This window comes from Macrotis lagotis, chromosome X (assembly GCF_037893015.1).
Source record: "Macrotis lagotis isolate mMagLag1 chromosome X, bilby.v1.9.chrom.fasta, whole genome shotgun sequence".
NCBI classification, from domain to species: Eukaryota; Metazoa; Chordata; class Mammalia; order Peramelemorphia; family Peramelidae; genus Macrotis; species Macrotis lagotis.
The window spans coordinates 552,920,408-552,945,330 of NC_133666.1; the positions used below are offsets into that span (position 1 = coordinate 552,920,408).

General features: G+C 33.3%; 1 protein-coding gene across 4 annotated transcripts in view; it reads right to left on the bottom strand.

Moving 5' to 3' along the window:
• STK3 (serine/threonine kinase 3) overlaps positions 1-24,923 on the bottom strand; it is a 511,742-nt gene that overhangs the window by 217,614 nt on the left and 269,205 nt on the right. For all 4 annotated transcript variants that reach the window (XM_074200516.1, XM_074200514.1, XM_074200515.1 and 1 more), the window contains one exon: positions 9,599-9,736. In XM_074200516.1, the coding sequence (XP_074056617.1) occupies positions 9,599-9,736 (138 nt within the window). The remainder of the gene's footprint in view (positions 1-9,598; positions 9,737-24,923) is intronic.

Consider the following 24,923-nt stretch of genomic DNA (forward strand, 5'->3'; position numbering starts at 1 on the left):
GTGCGTCTTAACCATTCTTCAGCTTACGAAATTTTCTCCTCTACTTAGGCATAGCCTTTAAAAGTCCTTTCAATTAATCATCATCCTGAGTGAGACTGAGGAGGAGCCTCTAGGCTCCTGAGCTAATCAATCTCCAGTTTTCTCCCTCAAAGTACTTGCAACATTATTTAGCCCTAAAAAATCTTCTCAACATTAAGACTTTCAGGATGGAAGCCCTGAAAGGGAGAGCCCACTGAGACTTTAAAGCATTCAAGCAACCAAGTTTGCTGAAGTTTACTATTTGTGCCTCTCTTTTCCTCTGTAGGCTACATAACCAACTCACCATACTTTTTCTAAAATGTCACAAAAATCTTGACTCTGGAAGGTCACTCTACCCCTGGACTTCATGCATTGGAAGCATCTTCTGCTCCTTCAATGGTTCTTGTCAGAACCTTCACTTTAAGGAGGACATCCCCTAAGCTTTATATTTTCTCTACTATGCACGCCCCTCCACCCTCAAGCAGGGTAACTTCATCCCATTCTCCTTACTTTTATATGTGCCTTCCTTCAGTAAAATGAAAGTTCCCTTATGCCCAAAGAACTATAAATTTGTGTATATTATTTCATCCAACAATACCACTACTAGGTTTATGTCCCAGAGATCATAAAAAGAGAGGGGGACCCACTTGTATAAAAGTATTCATAGAAGTTGTTTTGGGGATGGCAAAGTATTGCAACTGAAGGGATGACTATCAATTGGGGAATAGCTGAACAAATTATAGTACATGAATGCAATAGAATACTATTCTGCAAGAAATCATCTCAGAGCTATACAGATCTAACCAGAGAGTTATTTACAGATGTTCAACCAGAATGGAGCTTACATCCACACAGATTCTATTCTCAGGATAACAAAACAGTTGCAAAAACTCTTCTGCTTTTCTTTCTCAACTAAAAAGGGCAGAAGAAACAAACGTAACTTTCTCCAACTCTGGTAGGAAGAAAAAGGGCAATAAGTAATTACTGGTGCTCTTGTCTAATAAAATATGGTTTCTTTCCAACCTATTAGGGATCCCTCGGCTAAAGCCTTTCCTCAATGGACTCCAAACTACCACAGTTTCAATGAAGCAGCATTCAGAATTCCTGATTAAATCTTCATTGTCTGTTGCTTCTGTGATGCCTTTTGCCCTTCTCAATGACTTAAAAGGGCACCTGACTCTCTGACTCAACTTTCACCTAAAAAGTCACCTTTCTCCAAATTTCTCCCATCAAATTGAAAATCCTTTACCAATCAAACACCTTAGTATCCAAAATGTATATGATTTCTTATTGTCTTATCTTCTTTACTCATAAATCAGTTAACATGCAAATTAATTGACATAACATCAGGCTCTGCCAGTTCTTAAGTTCTCAACCTGTTAGCCATTCTCCTTGATCTACTTAGCTTCTTCTCACTAACTTTTCTCTAATTTTTAATGAGTAAAAATTTCTCTGCCTATTTATAATATTAAATTGTGGTGTGGCTAGGTGGCACAATGGATAGAGCACCATCCCTGGAGCCATACCTGAGTTCAAATCCGGCCTCAGACACTTAATAATTACCTAGCTGTGTGGCCTTGGGCAAGCCACTTAATCCCATTGCCTTGCAAAAAAAACCCTATAATATTAAATTGTTCTCACAAAAAGAGAGCATCACTTCACATTTTGTTAACAATAAAGACATACAAGTCCCCAAATTTATACCACAGTTAATTTTCTCACCAAAAGCGTCTAAAATCATATCTGAAAGCACTATCTTTATACAAATAATTTAGCAATAGCAAAATGGCAGAATTTTTAAGGTAATACTTAATGAAATATTAAAAGCATTAGGCTCTGTAATAAAGGAAAGGTTGGAAAGTTAAGTAAAGCCAATGGGGAAGATAGACTAGGAGAATAAAGGTGAATCAAGAAACCAAAGGTTAAGATGTGTGAAGAAAAGGTGAAAGGATAGCTGACCATGGCTAGAGAGTAGAATTTCAAAGTTTTAGGCCATTAAAGGTGGTTTAACTCTCAGAAAATCTAAGTTTTCTCTACTGATGTACTGAAATTGGGTACAGATGAACTGTCAATGGAATTCAAAGAATTGTGCAGCTAAGGTGCTAAGAGGGTTTTTAACACTAGTCTCTGAGTACATAGACAAGAGGTAGGGAGGTACATAGACAAGAGGTAGGGAGAAGAAGGAAGACATCAGTCATTTACATGATGCTCTTTGCTATATGATTGACAGTGAAAATTATCAATCTTATATTTAGTCTATTTTCCAAAGGACAAAAGTAAGAGAAATTTTTTTGAATCAGTTACATAAACTTAATGAATATTTGCTAACTGCTTGGCACATGCAGAATCTAGAATTCCAGAAGACCTCATTTTTACAGAATGTAAAAAAAAGTTGTGCATAAACTGAATTTTCATAAATCAAGTAAGTTTAAATGTACTGAAGAATATCTGTTGTTTAAAAGGAAACATGCAAGGAATTTTCTGAACATAAAAAGAAACATTTTATAAAGAAAATCATTCTTAGTTAAAATTCTTTATCAAGTTATATTATAAGAATTATAAACAAACATTTATTAAGAGCCAGTGTTATTAAGAACTAAGGATACAAATACAAAGAGCTTACTTCTACAGGCATAATAATGGACAGTGTAATGGAAAGCAATGGAGGGGATAAAAAAAGATTTCATGAAGGATGTGACACTTCAGCTAATAGTTGAAGGGAGATTCCAAAAGATAAAATTTAGGAAGAAGTGCATTACAGGCATGAAGGACAAGTTATGGAACATCAAGGAGGAATAAATAAGCCTGGGAAGAGAATATCTGGGATCAGATTATGAAGAGTTTTAAATTTTAAACAAAAGCATTCTTAATTATAAAGGTTACATCTTCTTAAAGCAAGGGATCTCTATACTCGGAATATAAATGTTTCTAAATATTAAGAAAAAAGTTCCTACCTATCATCTAGCAAACCTGAAACAGGAAAATTGAGGTCAACAAGTTATTCCAAAAGTTAATGTCAGTGGATAATATGTTTCCAAATGCAAATGCAAATAGTAGCATCAACATAAAGCTTAATAATTAATAAAATATTTTAAAGACAAAAAGAAATTTCAAATTAGGTAAGTATCATATTAATTTGGTGTAGAGAAAAAAAATATCTGCAGACTCTCAACATATTTTTGCCAGGAAAAACTTGAACTAGCAATACATCTATTTATCAATACTATCTCTCCACCCTTAATACAACCCATAAGCTGCAATCAATGAATCTGTCCACATTTTTGTCTTAATCCTAATCAGATGCTCTTATATAAATAAAGTCTAAATCAAGTTAAATTTTATTAGCCTGAAAATGTCAATGTGGAAACTAAGTAGTTAAAGTCTTATTTGATCCCATGAGTTGTTAGTGATATATCTCCCTTCTCAAATTTTCCTAGACCACTTAGTCTACTCTCCTTTGACCCCTTTATTCTCTTTCTTGTATTATGTTTTCATGCCTTCTTATCGCATAAGTTGTCCAAGTGGTTGCTTTACACCAATACTACCTTTTTTAGCACCAAGTTCTCTTTGGTAATATTTCTTGATTTGTTGCCATATAACACCAAAATTTCCAAAGAAAAAGAATTCAGATGCCTTATCAATAATGCAAGAATTATCATAAAATGACAGTCTGGTCAAGTAATATGAGCAAGAGAATAATCAAATGACTGAATGCAACATTAATATCCCAAAGTATGAAACTCTTAGTGAAAATTACATTGGAGGAAGATTTATTATTGCTATTGTTACTTCTAATTAAATATCTTGTTTTGTGATCTTAATACATTCATGGCAGACAACTCTTGGAGGAGAGCCTTTATGGAAATATTTTGGTGCACCACTATTTTTTTAAAAAATTATCAGCAAGTAGTAATCACAATGTTTTATTTTCTGCACCTTTTAGTGAACTAAAAGACCATAAAGATATGATCTGCTGCAGGAAAATCATTTGTGAAAATCTGCCAATTCCTTTTATATTATATATAATTATTTACAAGTTATATATTTATATAATTATAAAATGTAATTTATATCACATAGCAAAGCTAACTTTGATAGTATTTTACTCATTCTGGAATCTCTCTCACATGCTATATACAGAGGGTGAAAATCACAGTTCACCCACAGCATGGAAAATATGAAATGAATTGTTGAGAGGGGAAAGATTTTCTTTCCTTGTGCTCCCTCTTTTACCCTGCTTCTAAAAAAAATGGGGCAAGAGGTGTTTGTTTCTGTTCTTGCTGCTTTGTCCTCCTAAGTTTCAGGCAGAAGAGGTGATCCTCACAGGACCTTGAAGTTAGAGCCATGATGACCTTGGAAATACCCAGAATAGTCTAGCTATTCAGCTTAGTATATTAGTCAAGATGCCTGGAACATGAGGCCAAGTTTTGGTCTTGGAAATGGGGCTATGTTCTATATATATATAACAGGGATAAGGAATAAGACAATAATAATATCTATAGTCTTTATTTCATGGGGATGCTATGAAGAACAAATGAGATAATGTATGTTAAATACTTTAAAAAATGAAGAGATAAGAGATAGGATCAGTATTATAACTGGTATAGATGCCCCCCTTCACAGATCTAAATTCATTCAATTTCAAGAGTTACTATGGCCCAAAAATGCATTTACTCAGGGATCAATTTTCTAGTGACTGGTTTCTTTGCCCTTAGTAAAGCTAGTATACCAGCAGAAGATATAATGTGGAACCTACACTAGACTTGAAATCAGAAAGCAAAACTGATAGAGCTTGTCATCCCTAATGGCATAGCCAGGTTTAGCACCATGACAAATTCTTAGAGTATGTTCTTGGTTCTTTTTTTTTTTTTTAAAAATATACAATGGAAAATCACAAGAGTATTTGGAAGGAAATTCATTTATAAAGTTAAAATCATTTTTTAATTTAGAACTTATAAACATTAACTTCTTCAGGCACATCACTGACCTAGTTGATATTTCCTAAATGAAATACTGTCTCTCTTGTCTCTATGCCTTAAACGTCTTATAACTCATGTCTAAAACGTTTTCCTTATCGCCTCTGTCTCTAAGAACCCTTAACTTTCTTTAAGACTCAGTTCAAGAGTCACCTCTATAGGAGAACTACCCTATTTCTAGTTCTCTTCTATTCCTTTTCTAGTCTTATTTGTAATCCAATTTCTAGAAAATTATTTACTTAGCTGTCTTGCCCTCATTATCTCCCTGAGGATAGGGACTATTTTGGCTAAGTACCCAGTATAGTCAATATCTGGCATACAACATCCAATAAAATAAATGTCTGCTGAATGAATAAAATGCTGTATTTGGGGTAAGAAGACTGACTCAAATTGTACCTCTGATTCTAACTAGCTAAATGACTATATTCACATTACTTATTGATAGGAAGACAGAGCTTGAGTTAGAAAGGATCTCAGAGACCATGAAGTCCACTCCTTTATTTGACAAATGAGGATGTTGAGTGAGACCAGGATGGTTAGATGACACAGAGATCTGTGACCTTTAGTATCTACCACACAGCATCTACCACACAGGCCTGTTAGGAAGTTACAATGAAATAAAATATGGAGAGTACTTTGAAAACTTCAAAATATAATATAAATTCTAGCTAATATAATTATTAGTATTATTATGATAATGCTTCTGACATATTTTTAAAAGTTCAAATTTCCATACTTAATTCAATATTTAATTAAATGTGATCTTATCATGAACACAAATGAAATAACATATACAAAGTTCTCTGAAAACCTTAAAGTACTAGTCTATGAATGCTAGCAATTACTGTGGTACAGATCAAAAACATCTTCCCATTCTTTGTGATTTTTGTCAATGTACTTCCATAAATTCTCTATACATGTTATAAATAATTCACTGGAGGCTTCATTCTAGGTCTTTGGAAATCTTTTGACATTGGAAGGTGACTTTTGATTCTGGTACCAGTGAATAATTCAAGCTATTTGTCTGTTATTTCTCTCTCTCTCTCTCTCTCTCTCTCTCTCTCTCTCTCTCTCTCTCTCTCTCTCTCACACACACACACACACACACACACACACACACACACATCTACTTTTCAGATCCTAACTGCCTTGAGGATGTCTTTTATGCCCCTCACCCATGTAAATCATAATTTCAAATGTATATCAAGCTACTTTTACCCACAATACATTTCTCCATTCCCTTTTGGATAATTCACAACTTGGTTACTATGAGATCATAATGATCCATAATTCACAGCTATACTGGAAAAATAAAACTATTTAAAAGATACATTTTAGAAGTCACAGAGAAGCTAATACTGTTGAAAATTCTGAAGCTTCCTATTTGGAAAGCAGCCTATTCTCTTCCTTCTACTTAATTCTGAGACCATCTGCAGTGTCTATCTAGGATATATAATCTGATTGACTATCCATCCAAATGTATGGAATAGGCATTCTTTATCTATTTCTTTTTTAGATATGGTTTTTTTCTATAAACTTCTTTTGAGTGACCACAAATCTCAATGAGATGACTTTAAAGAATTCATTCACAAAGAGAACATTACTGGGGGACCTCATTCACCTAATAGTATTGAACAGTTTTGGTAAGCATATCTCCCTGTTTTATGCCTAGCTTGATATTGACAATAAGAATGCTGATGAATAAAAACTATTTCTGAAGCTGCATCTATAAAAGAATCTTGTATGATTATAGTGGGGATCCATTAAGGTTAGAGTTTTCTTGATTAAGTCACAAGCTTTATATTCATTGCATATTCAGTTATTTATACAACTATGCAGAGGAAATTTATAGAGAATCAGTTGTGAGAACCTGTAGCAGTCAAATTTTCATAAAGGAAATTTAATGTATATACTTCTTTGATAAATGTATATATCATGTATACATGTATGATATATATGATAAATTTAAATGGCACATATGTGTGTATATGCATATGTGAAAAAAGAGAAGAGAGGAGTTTATTAGAGAAAGATGCAAATGTAGACAATATGATCTACTAGTTTGTCTTCTTAGTCAACTTTTTGGTTAATAATTGTGCTACCTCTAGATTAAATTTCTTAAATTCTAGCCACTAAACATAAAATCAGATTCTCAGATGGCATATCTGCTTACTCCCACAGTACAAATAGGATCCCTGAGGTTACTGCAGTTCAAATGTAGTGGTTCTACTTATAATGATGACAAAAAGACGACTTAACTGTTCATGGTAGGCTATTTCTGAAATTAATCAAGTAGCAACCACTTGTTCCTAACAATACAAATTTTATTTCATTTTATGTGACACTATATAATGATCATTATGTATCCAAGGACTTCCTTCTCTCTCCATGAAAAAAAAAATTAATAATGATAAATAGGCAGAAAGAATCTGAATAGGCTACAAATTGTTCATTTGAATCCTTAATCATGAATGACATTTTCAACAATTTTTTTACAATCCTCCCCCACTTTAATAGTGGTCTCCAAACACCTTACTTGTTTTGGAAAATCTTGTCAAGTTCCTTGTAGAATTTCTCAATCCTCTGCAACTACTTTTGATGCAAAGAGGGTAAACAACTCAATGAAATTTTTTCTGGTTATCCTTCAAGGCTAGGTTCTTAAATATCTAATAAAATGTTTCTCATTCCCTTGGTTACATAATTTCATTTGATTTAATTCATTTCAACAAACAGTAAGCAGCCACTATTTGGAAAGCACTGTGCTAAACAATAAATAAGCAAAACCAAAATTGTCCCTACACTCATGGAAATTATATAAGTCTATGTATCGACAGACCCAAATAAATGAATATAAGAGGATCTGGAGAGAACACTAATGATAGTAGGAAATCTAGAAAGGCTCCACAAAGCCAGTTACAATAAGCAGAGAGACAAGGCAGAGCTCAGTAAAAGCTCACTTGTATGAAATAATGTTGTGGGTATGTAGTAAAAAATTTAATGTCTCCATTTATATAGATGAATTGAAGGTTAAGAAGAACTAAATGCTTTATATTATATGAACAATAAGTAATAGGCCTAGGATTTAAACTCAGGTGTTCCAACTCTTATATCAGCACTCTTTCCACTATATCATGTCACCTCTAATAATTAAGTCAATTCTATCAATTTATTTATTTTCTGTTCAAGGAAGAACTGTGAGCTACCCTTCTATTCAGTTGCAACATCTTTTTAAGTCATATGATTTCATGTATAATACAAATCCAATTTTGACATAGTTTACTTCTTCAAGGAGAACATGTCCAACACTGGAGAGGATAGATATCTCATAGAGTTATGTTATTGCTTCCTTTCAATATTTTGAACAACTTCTGTCTCTTTGACTGCCAAAGTCCTTTGTGGACAGGGAAGAGGATTGCACAAGACTAAGAAGAATCTTTTACTTTTGATTATTTCATGGCCAAAGAATTAACTGTGCTAGGCAATGGGGATATGAAGACAATGTTCACCATAGAACATGAAAGCACAAAGCATATTCAAAAGACAAAGAATATGAAAGCACAAGACATTTTCAAAAGACAAAGATTAGAACACAATGCAACAAGAAAGGGAATAAGTTATCAAATAGAAAAAAATTTTGAAGATTAGGTCCCATTGAGCCGTAGAAGGATCTGAATACCAGTCAAAGAAGTATGAACTTTACCAGATAGGAAAATAGGAAATCACTAAAGATTTCTGAGAAGAATAGCAATAGGGTCAGAGTTGTATTATGAAAAATTATTCTGATATCCTGGATGAACTGAACATAAATGGGTAGGAATTAGAGATGGGAGGATTCATAAGAAAGTTTATATAAGAGTCTAGAAAAGTTTTAAAATTATGAGCAAAATAAAATTCTTGATTTTCTTTGTTTTTGTTTTAATGTGGATTTTGTTTTAATGTGAACATCTATTATATGTTCAATGGCCCTTGATACATGTTAGGAAAATAAAAAAGAAACAATATTACCTAGGTCCCATGTGACTAACTAACATGGTCTGAATAACCTCTGGGGATAATTCAGATACTTTTCAACAAAAAAAATTCTTGCTTCTTTAGAAGCAAAGTTTATTTCTGGCAAAACTACTGATTCTTCTTTAGGTAATCTTAAGACTTAATTTTTGTATCATCTCATTATTTTCAGAGTTCAAAGATCTCTTCTATATACATTATACGGAATTTTAAAAACTGAAGCGAATAAAGTGACAGAGCTTATTAGAAGGAAAATGTTAGAAACAGTAACAATATGGGCATTATGTGGCCAAAGTCCAAGATCTCAGTTTCTGAACACAGGATTCTTTGAAAATTTTGTTTAAAATAACATTAAAGTTGGAAACTAACTTTTTTTAATGGTAAAAACTGGGATGGGAAGGAAATTGGGGTAAAAGACAAAAGGTAGAAGACTAAAAAAGATTTAAGAGGAGAAGCTGTTATAATCTGAATATCGAGGGAGGTATTGAGTCATACTAAAGTTTCCTGAATTATGAAACTTACAGCAACCATGGCTGAAAGCCAGGAAACTGAGGGGCAGGAACAAAGTGACCTCCTTGAGCAGTGAATGTACTGACCTGCAAAAGCTGTGTTGCTGTGGCTCTCTGCTCGGGATTCTTCACTAAACACTTCTTGACAAAATCCGTGAACTCATCAGACCAAAGTTCTGGTTTCCGGAATGTCGGTGGAGGATTTGTGGGAATCATAAAAATAGCCTAGTAAAAAAATAAAAATTGCAAATCAACAGGTGAAAAAAACTGCAAAAAACACAAGAGTACAGTCAAATAAACAAATCTTCTTATCCACCACTGCTATCAGACTCAAAATCTGAAGAACAAATTTTAACTGGTCTAAGATTTCCAGTAAGATTTAGATTCAGGAAGCAAGTCCATCTGCTACCAATGTAGCCACTTCCCATTAAATTTCCTCTATTTAAACTGCACCTCATTGAGCACATCATTCTTTATTTTATCTATTACTATTGATCAGTCTCCAGAGAAGATTTTTCATTTCTGACCCTCTTAACAACCAAGGGCATTTCCTGGTTAAACATATTCCTCTGAATATCCCACTGAAATTCAGATATTTTATTCTTAATTTTATATATATATATATATATATATACATATGTATATGTATATATATATATATATATATATATATATCAGTTATATGCAAGCAAAGCAGCCTAAAAAGTCTATAGCAGTTTAATTATTTTCCTCAATGATCACAAATATTCCAAAGTAATTAAGACATTATTGCTAAAATGTGAAATAAAAATTGACCAGAAAATCTTTTCAAAACTTTCAATTCATTCCATATTTTGATATGGAATAGATGACTTTTGATTTCTCTAATACATCCTTCCCAATGTAGCAAGAATAGTCTGTCCTGAGCATGTGTTAATCTTCTGCTCAAATGTATTTAGGGAATCCTTAAGTGCAAACTTTTCAACCTGGCACCATACTACTCACTCACATTTTATATTGTTTCTTTTCAAATCTTCTACAATCTTGCCAAGGTAGATTTTCTAACCTGAGACATGACCCTATGCTTACTTTCCTGAATGTCTTTTCTCTTTATATCTAGAATAGCTTTTCTTTTCTTCATCATTGAATGTCTACCCTTTAAAACACAACTTAAATGCTGACTTTTTTTCCTACAAAGACTTCTCTGGATTGCTCTTCTCATCTGATTCACCTTTGTATCTCAAGTAGAGCTCTGTTTTGCAATATCCAATATACATATATCATGAAATGTTGTACATTATGGTGATCTGTGTTTGTGACAAATACCTTATTAGTCTATAAGTTCTATAGTAGTAGATAAGATATATAAACTTTGTCCCTCCCTAGAACTTAGAATAATGTTCTAGTAGGTATGCAACAAATTTCTGTTGCTAAAAGTCATAAATTAGCATTTTAACAAATTATAAATATTTTGTTTCACATACAATATACATATGCCTTGAAATAATGGGGGGACATGTACAAAAAGATTAACTGAATGAAGAAAAAGGAAAAGGTGAAAGAAATCATTTTGTAAACATTCTGATTTATATATCAAATTCCAGCAGTAATTTTTTTAAAAAAATTAAGAATTAGGAATAACTGCCAAATCAGTAACTTCATGTAGAATTTTTCCATTTTTTTCCCAATGGTTTTTTTCCTACATGCAGCATAGTGAATTAGTAGGAGTCTACCTAGTTAAATATAGAACATTTGTGGGTCTCATTTTCCCTGTCAGCAAAATGAAAGATTATGTTAGATAATCTTTCATGTCTCTTTTTAAAAAAAATCACTCCTTTATAAAACATAATAAGGGCTTTCATTTACATAGCATGCTTTCTTTTTTAATATTTGTTTATTTGTTTTTCCAACTACATGCAAGGGTAGTTTTTACCAATCATTTTTTTTTTGCAAAGTTTTGAGTATTACATTTTTCTCCTTCCCACCCTTCCCTCCCCCTTCTCTGGCAGAAAACAATTCGATATAGATACTACTTTTATAACTATCTCATGTCCCTTTTACTCCTCAAATCTAGTATTCTATTCACTTTTCTGAATTGATAGAACTAGTTATTATTCTTACTAGAAAAAAATACCTTTCTTCCAAAGTACTGTGAATATGTATAGTGCATGTATCTTATATCTTTGAGTACAATTTTAAAATTGAAGGTAATAACATAATTTGTTGCATAGAATAGATGTATTGTTGAAAGAATTTTGGTTTACAGTTTTATAAATGCAAATCAGATTTTAAAGACATGATAAAAGTTTATATAATTTTTGAAAGAAGAATCTTTTTTGCTTTCAGTCAAAATTTTCATTTAATACAGAATAATTAATGAACAAAGCTATATAGCAAAAATCTAAAGATAACCTACTACAATGACTAAGAATAATCAGCAATCAATTTAATAAGTGAAATGTAAATGAGGAATTAATACATTTGAAAAGTCTGTTCTCTTGGTAATTTACTTACCATCTGGTAATATTTTTTATTCTAATAATTTGCTTAGCAAACCCTTTCTTTATAGACAGTGTTTCTATACATATAAGAGATCAATTGCATGGGATACATAAACTGGGCTTTCAAGTTTTACTTGATATAACATCTAATCTAGTGGTCATAAGCAGTGGGTGGATGGAAAGGCAGGGAAAATGTTTTTGGGTCTACAGGTATGTGTACAAACACACCCAAGTCAAGTGGAATGCAAACAAAGGCTTCTTAGAGACTTGGTTGAATAAAACAGGACTGCACATGGTTTGAGCACTTCTACAACAGCTGTGGTTAGACTAGAAATGTCTAAGAGTTTCCTAAGAATAGGTGGAGATGTCTGTTCCTTTTCTCCCTTGTCTTTCATCAAATTCTTAGTATCCCTTCCTCCTTTCATACACATGCACACACACAAATTCTGGTGCAGAATATTTGACTAAATGACAAAAGTAGACTCCAAGCAACAGGAAAAGGAAAATCAGAAAAGAATAAACTTAAGAGAATATTTAAGAAAACTTAAAAATTGCCTGAGAACATATAACAGTTTCAGGAAGCAAGTGTAGTTTATAAACAAATTTAATGCAAATAAAGCCTAAATAATAATGATACTACTACTAATAATAATAAAATGTAATGCAAATTAATATTTTCACACAGATAACAATAATAATATCATAAGAACACTAGGTCATAACCAAGTATTCTCCAGTTGAAGGAGGTTAACCACCTATCCTTTAAAGAAATTTTCAGATTATATACAAAAAGAATATAAGGGAAAATCAGTAAATACAGTGAATTTTCATGGATACTTTCATATACCCACATAATCATCTGCAAATATTATTTGCACACTATAAATTTAGAATATTTTAATTAGGTTTCTGAAATAATTTTTGCAATACACAAATAATAACAGCTCCCATTTATAGTTATTTGTGGTTTCCTTTGTACCCTGAGCATATAACAAGCTCAATAAATGCTTGGTGACTGGACCTTCCCTCAATCTACAAGTCTGGTTCTGAAAGATGAAATAATTTACCAGAGGTCAACTTGTGAACTAGTACACCTAGTGGAATGGCAGAACCAGGATGAATATCTAGATCTTCAGCTTCCAAATCCATTGCTCTTCCTACATCACATTGCCTTCCATTTATTGGAATCAACAAATCAACCTTGATAACTGACCACCCTCAGGAAAAATAGAAAACAATAAACAACTTGAGCTAACAGTTTCAATGCCCTCATTTTAGATGGAGTAAGATTGTAAAAGACTTTAAAAGACAAAGAAAGGATCCCTTATCCCCAAAATAAAACTTCTTTTCCTAACATCTCTTTTCCTGGGGCAGCTAGGTGGTGCAGTGGATAGAGCACTGGTCATGGAGTCAGGAGGACCTGAGTATATGACCTCAGAAACTTAATAATTACCTAGCTGTGTGGCCTTGGGCAAGTCACTTAACTCCACTGTCTTGCAAAAACCTAAAAAAAAAAACTCTTTTCCTTTTGAAGTCACTCTACCCTTTCAGTCACCCAAGTTTGTAACCTAAGAATTATATTTGATACATTACTTCCATTCATCCCTATCAAATCAATTACCAAGTTTTATTGATTCCAACTTCCCAGGTAGAATCCACCTTCATAAGTGTCCTTCTATATTCACTCACAGACAATACTTGAGCTAAGACTGTTTACCTCTACCTCAATGACTGCAATAATTGTCTAACTGAAGTCTCTTTCTTGCCTTTTCCCTGTCCAAATCATCCTCCACACAGTCACAGAACTGAGTCTGCCCATCATACTACATTACCAAGATAGAGTCTAAATGCTTCCAGGACCAAATACAAACTTCTAAGATTGTTTGTGGTTTTTTTGTTTTTTTGCAAGGCAATGGGATTAAGTGATTTGCCCAAGGTCATATAGTTAATATGTGCCTGAGGCCAAACTTGAACACAAGTTCTCCTGACTTCAGGGTGCTCTATCTACTATCACCTGGCTGCCCCCTCAGATTGATTTATAAAAATCTTTTACAATCTTGCTCCAGACTATCATTTGTGGCTAACTATGCATTACTTTTTCTCCATGAAGTATGGCAATGCAACTGATTCAAGAGAAGCCAGTAGTACCAAGGAGAGTTCTCTCTTCTTTGTGAAGAGCAGGGCTGCTTTGGAATGGGCTCATGTCAAGCAAGGGGACCATGATTTGGAAAGCATTGTGGTTCTGGTGAGTTTAGTGAACTCTTGCTTAGACCATCTCATAACAGACTTGCTTTACTCTTCTGTGAAAAATTTAGCACCATAAAACTAATGATGATTAGATCATCAAGAGACATGATAGGTTTACCAAAATGTCTAAAGTTTGTCACCATAAAATTACCATCCTGATGATTAAACCCTCAAGAGATACATTAGCTTTACCCTACAATCGAAAGGTTGTTTTCTGACAACACCTTATTACCAAAGAGCATGGGAGATATAGGAAAGACTTGATTCTAAATAGTCAAAGTCTCCCATTGATCACCAACTATAGTGGATAGAGCTCTGTCCTTGAAGACGTACAGAAGTTTGATTCAGGTCTCAACACTAGCCACTTACTATGTGACCTTGGGCAAGTCACTTAACCCTGATTCCCTCTCATCCTGCGCCATCTCTGGAACCAGGTGGCTTTGGAGGAGAAAGTGAGGCTGGTGACTTAGCACAGCCCCCCCCCCCCCAATCCAATTCATGTGCTTGTCATGATATCACCTCCCTGATGTCATGATCTTCAAAAAGGACAAAACAAACGATGACAGGTCCCTAAACTCACAGGCCCCCTCCACTGTAATCAATCTCCTGTACAAGTCATGATCTCCTGATATCATGGTCTGCAATGATCACCTTATGTTTCATCAGATTTGTTCTACTCACTGTACTAGATGCCTGGCATGCATTCTGTCCTTGCCTCCATTTCAGAGAATTCTTAGCTTCCTTCAAGCTCAGTTCCAATGCTGTCTATCTTGATCTACCCTGTAGTTAGTATTTTATTTCAGTACCCCTGAGAAATTACCTCATATCTACTTTTATCTATACTTTCTATGTCCCTCCATTTGAATGTAAGCTCTTTGAGGACTGGGACTACATCACTTTTCTATCTGTATCTCCAGTGTCTAGAATACAGTAAGTATTCAATAAATGCTAGTTAAATAAATGAAAGACTAGTGAAAATGCATCATGATAAATGACACAAAACTATTTTTATCAGGTTACTAAGTAAAGGAATGAACATTCTGAACTGTCCTGGTGACTTTCTAGGGTTCTACCTCAGTAAAATCCAACTCACTTGCAAATCATGACATCATCTTCTTGATGTCATGGGCCTCTTGAGGGAAAGACAAACAATAATGGTACCATTAGCTCTAAGCTAGGGTTACCTCTAATGGATGGAAAGTGATAGATTACATTGTCTATATAAATACCATTCCTCTGAACTTCTGTTACATATTGATGGATAACAAACTCAGTTACTTCTGTCCTTGAAGGTAATTATCTCCTATGAACTTTGAGCTGCTTAGTTGCAACTTTATCTATAGATAATCTTAACATATCAGGCTCCCCTCTCCAGTAGCTATTAGAAACCCTGAGATAAAAGACTAACTTTAACTGTTGTTGGCACAGTATTAACATAAATTGAGTCTAAAATATCCATCCTTATTTAACTAATAAACATTTAACTTCACAGTATATGGTAAAATAAGTCTTGGTTAGTCATCAAAATGCTACAGCATTCAAATATGTTCCCAAAAGCTGATTTGCCTTCCCTTTATTTTCACCTAAAACTAGCCACAAAACATTATTTCAAATAATTTATTTCTCAGTCAATAATTACAAGAAATAAAAAAATAAGTCTAAAAGAGAAACAAGAGCTGAGGCATAAAAACTAATATACCTATCAGTCTATCTATATTAGCAAAAATTCAAATATTCTTTTATATGTTCAGAGTCTTTGAGCGGCTTGGAGGTATCAAGTAAATGTAAACTAAAATTGGGGAAAATGTTTAACATGTTTTATTATCAGAGGATATAGAGAACTGGGAAGACTGGCAGAGCAAGTTTAAATTCTAAATAAATGCAAAATTTTGCAAAAGGGTTCCCCCCCAACCATTATAAGCACTCCCAGAAACACTTCAGCTTTTCGGCTACAGGGGCCTTTTCCTTTAAAAGGCCAAGTACTGAAAGTCAGATTAAATAGAAGGTATCTTTGAACATAAAACAATCAGAAACTTAGACAAATCTACCTCAAGATTAAAAAAATAATATGAATAAACATGTCATATGACTTTATCTTATCTCAAACATCATTTTGATTGAAGAATGTTATTACTGAAAATGATAACCTTCTCATTTTGTTTTTCTCTACTCTGTTGCTTAACTACCTTAAATCTTTGATTAAGCTTTAAAAAGAATTTCCCTCATCATAGGTTGATAATCAAAAAAAGGGAAAAAAATAAATTTATGGGACTGAATAAAAATACTTCCTATTCTCCCCCTTGGAACTTTTAAACTTAACTGCAACTTCTAAAGTGAAGAATCCAGAAACACTTATGAAATTAGAAAGGAGACCGACCAAAAAAGCTACTATGCTTTGGAGTGGAGCAATACCAAGGAAAGAAGGGGAGGGATGAGAACACACCACAGAATGGGTCACGTAGTATACCAGCTACTTTGCAAATTTCTCACTTGATACAGTACAACATGCAGAAATAATAGCCAAAAATGCAGTGCTAAGAATTTTATTCAAGTATATGTGCATCTTAAGTTCAAAGACAATTGGTTATGTTCAGTTATTTCCAATGATTCAAATGATGTAAAATTCTTACCCTTTTTTTGGCTTTAGAGAGGAAGTACCCTACAATTTACCAGTAAATGATATTTCAAAAATTGTTTTAAGTGTGAACTAAAAAAATATTTTTCCATAGAAATAATGTCATACCATGCCACCAGAGCTTATATAGCTCACAGTACCGTGTGAGTCCAAGGACTTAACCTGAAACTGTGCCAAAATTTTGGGGACAAACTATATAAGAACAGTTCTGAAGTAATCTATAGTGGTCATCCAGCATTGTCAGTAAAGGACAGAACCTAACCCCTGGAAGACTTGTATTCAAGATAGTACTGTCATATTTACTAACTATAATTCTCTTAATAAAGAATTCAGCAGATAAGAAGCTCTTAAAATGAATTTTTGTTCCTTCATTCATAGATTCTAACAACTAATTCATAATTAATTACCACCCCAAAAGTTCATCCACAATGAAAACACCATGCATTTTTCTATATTTATGTAATGTGATTACAGAACTTGATTATATAAATTGTATGGGGTATCAGAAAGCATACTGATACTGTGGAAAGAATTCTGGTTCTAGAGACAGAAAAAAGAGATTCAAATCCTATCTCAAAAAGTATTCTCATTGGGTAAGTCATTTCATCTCTCTCTGAGTCTCAGTCTCTTCCAGGTCTAGGTCTACAATCCTAGGATCTCTCCCGTTAGGCAGATCACATAATCTCCATAACTACTTTGTTAAATCAATCATCTGTTCATGTTGAGTCTTTCACCTTTATTTTCCTCTCTATTCCTATTGCCTATAATCATGCTTAGGTTCATCCTAACAAATAAAATGTAATATTATTTTTTTTTTACAAAAAAGGAAACAAATAATAAAAATCTTCTCTTCCCTTGGCCCTAACACATCCTTCAAGCTCTTGCTCTCTGCTCATTCACTGGTAAATTTTTACAAACAAGACTATATTCCATTAACTTTACTGTCACACAGACTCAGTCCTCAATACCCAATAAACTGATTCTTTTGAAGGTGAAAGTATTCTCTCCAGGGCCACTAATTAACCAATTGCCAAATTAAAAAGAACTTATACTTTTGGACTTTTCTGCAGTATTTAATATTATTGATACTCCCATCTTACAGGGAGAGATATAGCACTCATTAAGCATGTATAAGGTGCCAGGCACTATAACTAAAGGCTTAGGATGCAAATATTAGAGGCTGGCATTCCACTGGAAGAACACAATACTTAAAAGATGATCAAAAGGGAATTGAATACATGGGAAGGTGTACCAGGGAGGAACCTGGGAGGTTCCAATTTTCAGGTATGAGAGTAGAAGTAATGGCCTGAATAGACACAGCATGGCTAGATATCCCAGGAAATGCAATGCTATCCTGGAATTGAGGCAATATAGAGTCAAATTATTAACTCTCTCCTCCCATGGGTATTTTTCTACCACCTTAGCTCTCCTTCATGCATTATAGCAGGTATATCTAATCATTGGTTTACTGGATGCATGCAGCCCTCAAAGCCCATTCATGCAGCCCACATATAACCAGAAAATGAAGGATTGGGTAAGTGCACACATGCCAGTGTTGCAACATCACAAACTAACTTAACTCTTAACTAAAACACAGGTTGACTTTTTCACTTAACTAACATTGAGTGTTTCGCAGACTGCCGGAGATTTTTGTTTCCTGTTGTTGTTATTGCTACAAAAGATATGTATAAAAGAATTAAAATCTTTATTTTAAAATGTTATATGATTCATCGTAACTGGAACAGTAATTTTACTATATGCAGCATTAATTGCTATTTAGCCATAGAACTTTGAGAATAGATTTCAAGATTTTAGAAAACACTAACTGCATTTCAATCTATTTGCTACTCCATTCTCAGTTGACAACATGTAGCCTGCAAAACTGTAAATATAATGTATAGAGTTGCAATCAGATATGCAACTTAAAATTTTAATCAATTGCCTTTATTGTACTTCTATAAAATTGTATCTGATTAAAGAAAAATATCTGGTATTTCACAAATATGCCTTGTTTATGGTGTCTCTTTGGGGGGGAGTATGCATATTTCTGAGCAATTTTTTTCCTGTATGAAGCATACAAAAAGTAAAGGGACAAAAATTCCAGACAAGCATCTTGAAAATATTCTTTGTAACACTATAATCTCTATCAAATCAGATACAAATGCACACTGGTATCAAAAAAAGCAAACACAGGGGTGGCTAGGTGGCACAGTGGATAAAGCACCAGCCCTGGAATCAGGAATACCTAAGTTCAAATCCAGCCTTGGTCAATTAATAATTACCTAGCTGTGTGGCCTTGGGCAAGCCACTTATCCCCATTGCCTTGCAAAAAAAAAAAAAAACTAAAAAAAAGCAGACACAATGTTAACATTAAAAATGGCATTTTTTTGGTTAAAAAGTAAATGTTTTTAATTTTGCTGTCTCTAATACTTTATTTTTTCCTTAAGGACATGATTTTTCTCTCAACACACTCAATTTTGATCAATGTACAGCATGAAGACAATGTAAAGATTATCAGATTTCCTTCAGTGGGGGGGAGGGAAGGGAGAGGAGGGAAAAATTGTAAAATTCAAAACATTATAAACAATAATAGGTAGAAACTACTATTGTATATAACTGGAAAATAAAATATTTATTAAAAAGTAAATGTTTTATTATTCTATTTTATTAAAATATTACATTTTATTGTATCCATTGGTAATATGGATTATATTGTAGTGATAAATAAATATTAAATTCTATATGAGGCCTTTGACAAGTTTTTGGTTGGGCGATGCCACCCAGAAGAGCTAAAAGGTTGGAGACCCACCAATAACTTCTATTATGGTATTCCTTAATATTCTCTTCTAAACCCTTATTCTCTTCTCTCTATAGTCTCTTGTTCCCAGGGTCCATTTATCAATGATATACAAAATAACTTCAAATTCTAAATATCCAGTTCTAATTTCTTCCTGGGAATGAAATGTTTGATAGACTCTAAGTCTATGCTGATGTAGTTGTCCAGACATTTTGGTCATGTCTGACTCTTCACTATCCCATTTGGGGTTTTCTTTGTAAAGATCCTGGAGTAATTTACCATTTCCTTCTCCAACTCATTTTGCAGATGAGGAAACTGAGGCAAACAGAGTTCAATCATTTTTCCAAGATCACACAAGTCAGACTGAGATAAGTTTTTCCGACTCCAGACTTGGTACCCTATCCACTGGGTCACCTATCTGCCCCAGTCTAAGGCTAGAATGGACCACAGAAGCAATTTATTTCAGTCTCTTCACTTATACCCTTTTGGATATTTCTTGCTGATTTCTGCAGTATAAATGCTCACATGGAAAATTGAATAACAATTTCTCCCTAGCTGGTTGGAGCTCACTTCACTATCCCAGAGTAGGCATGGAACAGATGTTTGCTATATTTAACTAGAACACCTTGGTTCAAAACCCAGATCTGATGATAAACACTTTGAGCAAGTTCCTTACCCTTTTTCTTTTGTGCCTTATCTTTCTCATCCATTAAATGGGGATAATAATAAAATCAACCTTAGAAACAAATAAATTTATGCATACAGACCTATATAAATATCCTTTATTATATATATTTTTATAAGAGACATTCTAATTTTTAGGCAACCAACCTACACAGAATCTTTTAGAACATAATTCATTCAGAAACTCATTATTTAGATTTGGTTTTTCTACTTAAGTTCACTACCAAGAATTTAGTTCTAGGATATGAAGGAAAAAGAACTAAAGAAGTCCTGTCTCAGCTCTAATCCTAAATTTAATATTCATTTACAAGCTATGAGATATTAAGCAAGTCATTTAACCTCTCTGAGGCACAATTTCCTTATTAGACTAAATGGGAAAACACTTTTCAAAGAAAAATTAAATACAAATATTATATATGATTATGATTATTAGCCTCAATTTTAAAATTTATTTATTATATAAGGATCAATCTTTATCAGCTGACAGTATTGCAGTGATTATTGACTAAGACACTATAAATGAAAGTCCTCTGAAAATATAAAAAATTGATTAAAATATAATTTTGCATCCTTACCAGGACAATAATATCGAGAAAGCACCTTGTCAAAGGTATTCAAATACTATATTACTGACCAAAATTATCACTATAAAATAACAGAACCCTTTCAAGCAAAAACACTAGTCTCAGATAAGTTGAGTAAGTATTGGTTACACTTTGGTATAGCCTAGTCAACCTTATTGCAAGTAACAAGTTGCTATCTAGAAACAAACACAAATAAGTTTGACAAATGATATGTCAAGAAAATTCTTGCTTTGCTTAAAAATTGAATCCAAAACAAAATAAAAAAATTTAAAACAAAATTTTAAAAATTAAAATAAAAATATGAAGACACAGATTATAGATTATCCATCCATTCTATATGGATGATTTGAAATCATTCATCCCTTCTGAAACAAACCTTTCTTAAATACTGAAAATTTGCATAACATTAGATATAAATAAAAATAAGACAATATGTATAGTGAAGAGACAAGATGAAGCACATCAAAAAAACAATAAAGAAGGCAAAGGGAATCAGTCATGGCTTCTGAGGATCACCTGAAAGTACTGAACAATTTTGGCTCAGGGAAAATTAGAATTAGAATGTCCATGACCTCTGTCTTCAGCTGCTGAATGAATTTTCATGTGGAAGACAAATTAGAATTTTCCTGCTTGGCATTATAAGGCAGAATGCAACATGGATTCAATGGATAGAAATAAAAGAAGTAGATTTCAGCTTGACATAAGTAAAATTTTCCTTAAATTGTTACCTTTCTTAAAAAATGCAAAGATGTCTTGAGGCTCAGAGAATTCCCTATGACCGAATATCTTCACTGGGCATGCTTATTTAATGAAGGTCTTTTTGTTTTTGATTGATATTTTATTTTTCCAATTATATGTTCAACATTCATCAACATGCATATTTATAAGTTACACAATTTTTCTTCTCCCCACCCTCCCCACCCCACCTTCCCTCAGTAGTTAATAGTCTACTGAACACTGTATATATGCATTTATGTTTAACATATTTACAAATTAGACATTTTCTGGATGAGGAATTAGAACTAAGGGAAAAGACAGAGAACTTTGGGATAGGTATGAAAAACATAAGAGAAATTAAAAAAACAAAAGAATGAAGTGCTCATTCAGATCCTGTAGAGCTTTTGTTTTGTTTTGTTTTGTTTTCTTCATCTGAATGTGGATGACATTGTCCATAACAGGTCTCCCAGGGTTGTCCTACCTCTCTGAATTACTGAGAGGGGCTGCATCCATCAATATTGATCAACTCAAAATGTTGTTGTTAATGTGTACAGTGTTCTCTTGGTTCTGCTCCCTTTGTTCAGGATCAGTGCGTATAATTCTTTTTATGCTTCTCTACAGTCTGACCATTCATGGTTTTTTATAGAACAACAATGCTCCATAACATTGATATACCATAATTTGTTCAGTGATTCCCCAAATGATGGGCATCCCCTCAATTTCCAATTCTTTGCCACTACAGACTGCTATTATGAATATTTTGGAACATAAGGAATTTTCCCCATTTTTTATGAATTCTTCTAGATAATGGCCTAGTGTTGTTATTGCCTGGGTATCTTACTGCTTTTTGGACATAATTCCATATTGTTCTCCAGAGCACTAGATTACATCACAATTTCACTAATAATACATGAATGATCCAATTCTCCCCAAACCTCTCCAACAATGTTCATTTTCCTTTTGTGTCATCTTAGGCAATATGATAGGTGTGAGGTGGTACCTCGTAGCTATTTTTATTTACATTTCTCTAATCAGTAATGACTGGAACATTTTTCCATATGATTATATTGTTTTAATTTCTTTATTTGAAAACAATCTGTTCATAATCCTTTGACCATTTATAAACTGGGAAATGACCTGTAACCTTACGAATTTGATTCAATTCTCTATATATTTTAGAAATGAGACCTTTATAAGAAACCTTAGCTGTGAAAATTGTTTCTCAGTTTTCAGTTTTCCTTCTAATCTTAGCAGCATTGGTTTTATAAGTTCAAAAACATTTCTAATTTAATATAGCTAAAAATCATCCATTTTGCAATTTATAATGTATTCTATTTCTTGTTTGGTCATAAATTTCTCTCCTTTCCATAGATCTGACAGAGTATTTCTTGATCTGTTAATTGGTCTATGGTATCAACCCTTATTATCTAAATCCTATACCCATTTTGACCTTATTGTAGTCTAGGGTGGGAGATGTAGATCTATGCCCAGTGTTTGCCACACTATTTTCCCAACAATTTTTGTTAAATAATGAGTTCTTTTCCCAGAAGTCAAACAAAAGATTACTATAGTCATTTGCTACTGTTTCTTTTGTACCTATCCTAATCCAATAAATTCATTATTCTATTTTTGTTTTTTAGGTTTTTGCAAGGCAAATAGGGTTAAGAGACTTGCCCAAGGCCACACAGCTAGGTAATTATTAAATGTCTGAAGCCAGATTTGAACTCAGGTACTCCTGTTTCTAGGGCTGGTACTCTATCCACTGCACTGCCTAGATGCCCCCATTATTCTATTTCTTAACCAGTATCAGGCAGTTTTGATGACTGCCGCCTTAAAGTATAATTTTAGATCTAGTAGAGACAGGCCACCTCCCTTTATAGTTTTTTTCCCTATCAGTTCCCTTGATATTCTTGACCTTTTATTGCTCCAAATGAATTGTTACTATTTTTTCTAGCTCCATAAAATAATTTTTGGTAGTTTGATTGGTAAGGCACTAAATAAGCAATTTAATTTGAGTAGAATTCTCATTTTTGCTATATTAGTTCGACCTAACCAGGAGCAATTGACATTTTTCCATGTGTTTTGATCTGACTTTGTGTGAAAATTGTTTTATAGTTATGTTCATACAGTTTCTGTTGTCTTGGGAAGCTGATTCCCAAGTATATTATGCTGTCTGGACTTCCTTTAAATGGAATTTCTCTATCTCTTGTCTTGGGCTTTGTTGCTCATATATAGAAATGCTGATGTTTATGTGGGTTTATTTTATATCCTGCTACTTTGCTGAATTTTTTAACTGTTACAAGTAGTTTTTTAGATGATTTTCTAGCGTTATACCATCATATCATCTGTAAAAAGTGAGTTTTGCTTCTTCATTGCCAATTCTAATTCCTTCCATTTCTTTTTCTTCTCATTGCTAAAGCTAACATTTCTAATACTGTATTGAATAGTAATGGTGACAATGGTCATCCTTGTTTCACCCCTGATCTTATTGGAAATGCTCCTAGTTTATATTCCTATTACATAAATATTTTTGATGGTTTTAGATAGATATTAATTATTTTAAGGAAAATTCCATTTATTCCTGTAATCTTTAGTGTTTTTAACAGTAATGGATGTTATTATTATGTCAAAGGTATTTTTAGCACCCTAACTCTAATTTCTGTTGGTTTTGTTATTGATATGCTCAATTATGCTAAGTGTACACCGCCCTATCTGGTATGAATCCTACATATATATATATATATATATATCACAGTATATTATCCTAATAATAATCTTGCTGTAATCTCTTTGCTAAAATTTTATTTAAGATTTTTGCATCAATATTCATTAGGGAGATTGGTTTATAATTTTCTTTGTCTTTTCTTTGTTTGGGAATCAGTACCATATTGGTGTCATAAAAGAAATTTGGCAGAGCTACTTTTTTTTTTGTTTTTTTTTGTTTTTTGTGGGTTTTTTGCAAGGCAAATGGGGTTAAGTGGCTTGCCCAAGGCCACACAGCTGGCTAATTATTAAGTGTCTGAGACCGGATTTGAACCCAGGTACTCCTGACTCCAAGGCCAGTGCTTTATCCACTATGCCACCTAGCCGCACCAGAGCTACTTTTTCTGTAATAGTTTATGAAGAATTGGAATTAATTGATCCTTAAATGTTTAGTAGAAATCACTTGTAAAAGGAGTAGCTAGGTGACGCAGTGGATAGAGCACTGGTCCTGGAGTCTGGAGAACCTGAGTTCAAATCCAACCTCAGACACTTAATAATTACCCAG